This window comes from Cucurbita maxima, unplaced genomic scaffold (genome assembly GCF_002738345.1).
Source record: "Cucurbita maxima cultivar Rimu unplaced genomic scaffold, Cmax_1.0 Cma_Scf00067, whole genome shotgun sequence".
NCBI lineage: Eukaryota > Viridiplantae > Streptophyta > Magnoliopsida > Cucurbitales > Cucurbitaceae > Cucurbita > Cucurbita maxima.
In genome coordinates this window covers 543,112-544,914 of record NW_019272083.1, presented here as the reverse complement: position 1 = coordinate 544,914, position 1,803 = coordinate 543,112, and the positions used below count along the sequence as shown (strand labels likewise).

Genomic DNA, 1,803 nt, shown 5'->3' with positions numbered 1-1,803 from the left:
TTAATCGCCGTCGTCGTGGTTCTCTCGATTTGGAGGCTGAAAATACCTTAAACTGGTTTTCCGCATCTCCGCCGAGGGTATTTCTTCCGGGTGACTTGGAACAACAATTGGCTGGTGGCTGATGCTCTCAGTGTTGAAGACTGTTCATAAATGATCATAGATTTATAACTAAAGAATACATTTTCATTAACATGACTTCTTGTGGGAGCTCGAAGCAAACCCATGATATTATGTTCAAATTTGACAAATATCATATAACATTATAGAGATTCGTGATTAGTTACATGGTATCAAACTATGAACTTAACTTAGGTATGTCGAAGGAAAAAGTTGTAAGCTTAAAAATCGTAGTTAAAAGTGTCGAACAAATTTCGTATTTTGTTCAAGGTCTCCGAAGAAAGAAGTCGAGTCTCGATTAAAGGGAATTTCTTTTAAAAATCCATCGACTTAAGGGGAGGCACTATGGTGTATTTTGTTCGAGGGAGGCTCTATGGTGTATTTTGTTCGAGGGGAGTCTCTATGATCATAGGTAATCTATAGGCTTCAAATGTGGCTCTATGTGGTGTACTTAATGAGAGGGGAGACTCTATGATCATGAGTTTATAAGTAAGGAAGTCAAAACACAGTAACAAGAGTTTATGCTCTAGACAATATAATACTATTGTAGACAATATCGTAGTTTTATTTCAATAAATAAATTCATGATTCTCTCACAAACTTTATTAATATTCATAAAAATTTTAAAACCAAATCTCTTCATACCACCCAAGAATCATAAGGCTTTTCTCCAATATAGTTGCCTGGAGGATCATAATTGCAAATAACAAACTGAGAATTAGCCTTGCTAGGCACTCTAGCACATCCAAGCCGCACCGAGCTCCGCCACACCATCTGAGTGTAGTGCCCACATTCACCACCCACGCATTTATTCGATGCATGATCATACAACAGCTTCTCGTTCGCCCACAGCTTCACTGCATCTGCCCCAGTGAACTTAGGGTAGTAGCCCGCGGCTATGTTTTCCCCGAACGGCCTGGTTGAGTGAATCATGGCGCAGTCACGCTTTCTTTTTCCGCATAGGCTTGAGCGTACGCGGCCACGGTGTTGCTCCATTGCATGGGCCCGACGCCGACCTCGGCTCGAGCTCGGTTGTGAAGCGCGAGGTAGTCACCGGGGGCATTTTGTGCTTTAGTTAAGGCGAGGAGGAAAATGAAAGTGACCATGAAAGCGACCATGATCCGAAGGGTTTGACTCCACATAATTCCGATGAGAGATGAGATGAAGATTGAGAATGAGGGAATGATTTATATAGAGATGGAAAACTTAATATGGAATGTGATGGGTAAAACCATGAATTATGAAATATTATATTATGCTTGGGAATTCAAAGAGAATAAATTCATTCTCGCTTCCATGTTTAATTACGAGCTAGATTTTTGTTTGGATTAGCTTCAAATAAATGAAAATTTTCTAGATTTAGCTAGTTTATGATTTTTTTTTTAGGATTAATGAAACTTAATCCACCCTATTATGGTTAATCTTAAAAAATACATTTTTACTTGTAGGTATATATTTATTGTTTTATTTAGTTTCATAATTTTATTTATTTATTCTTCTCCAATTTTTTAAAATATGTATTAAAATTGAATTGGTTAATTAAATGTTTAAAAATAAATAAATAATGTTAATATTTTATTAATATTTTGAGTAAATGAAATGAAAACCTAAAATTTTTATAACCTATTTAGATTGGGTTTATTATATAAAAATAATTTTAGATTAAAAATATTTACTACTAATTGA

At 35.6% G+C, this 1,803-nt stretch overlaps 1 protein-coding gene across 1 annotated transcript; it reads right to left on the bottom strand.

The window, feature by feature from the left end:
- On the bottom strand, nucleotides 1-1,113 carry LOC111472188 (basic form of pathogenesis-related protein 1-like). The gene is made up of 2 exons (XM_023117836.1): nucleotides 801-1,113; nucleotides 1-140 (listed from the first exon to the last, which is right to left on the bottom strand). The coding sequence occupies exons 1-2, from the start codon at nucleotides 1,111-1,113 to the stop codon at nucleotides 1-3; spliced, it is 453 nt and encodes a 150-aa protein (XP_022973604.1).
- Between the last annotated feature and the right edge of the window lie 690 nt (nucleotides 1,114-1,803).

Coding starts and splice junctions, on each gene's coding strand:
- LOC111472188 (XM_023117836.1), bottom strand. CDS start 1,113: ATGGAGCAACACCGTGGCCGCGTACGCTCAAGCCTATGCGGAAAAAGA. Junction 141..800: donor TTGCAATTATGATCCTCCAG/GCAACTATATTG, acceptor ATTTATGAACAG/TCTTCAACACTGAGAGCATC.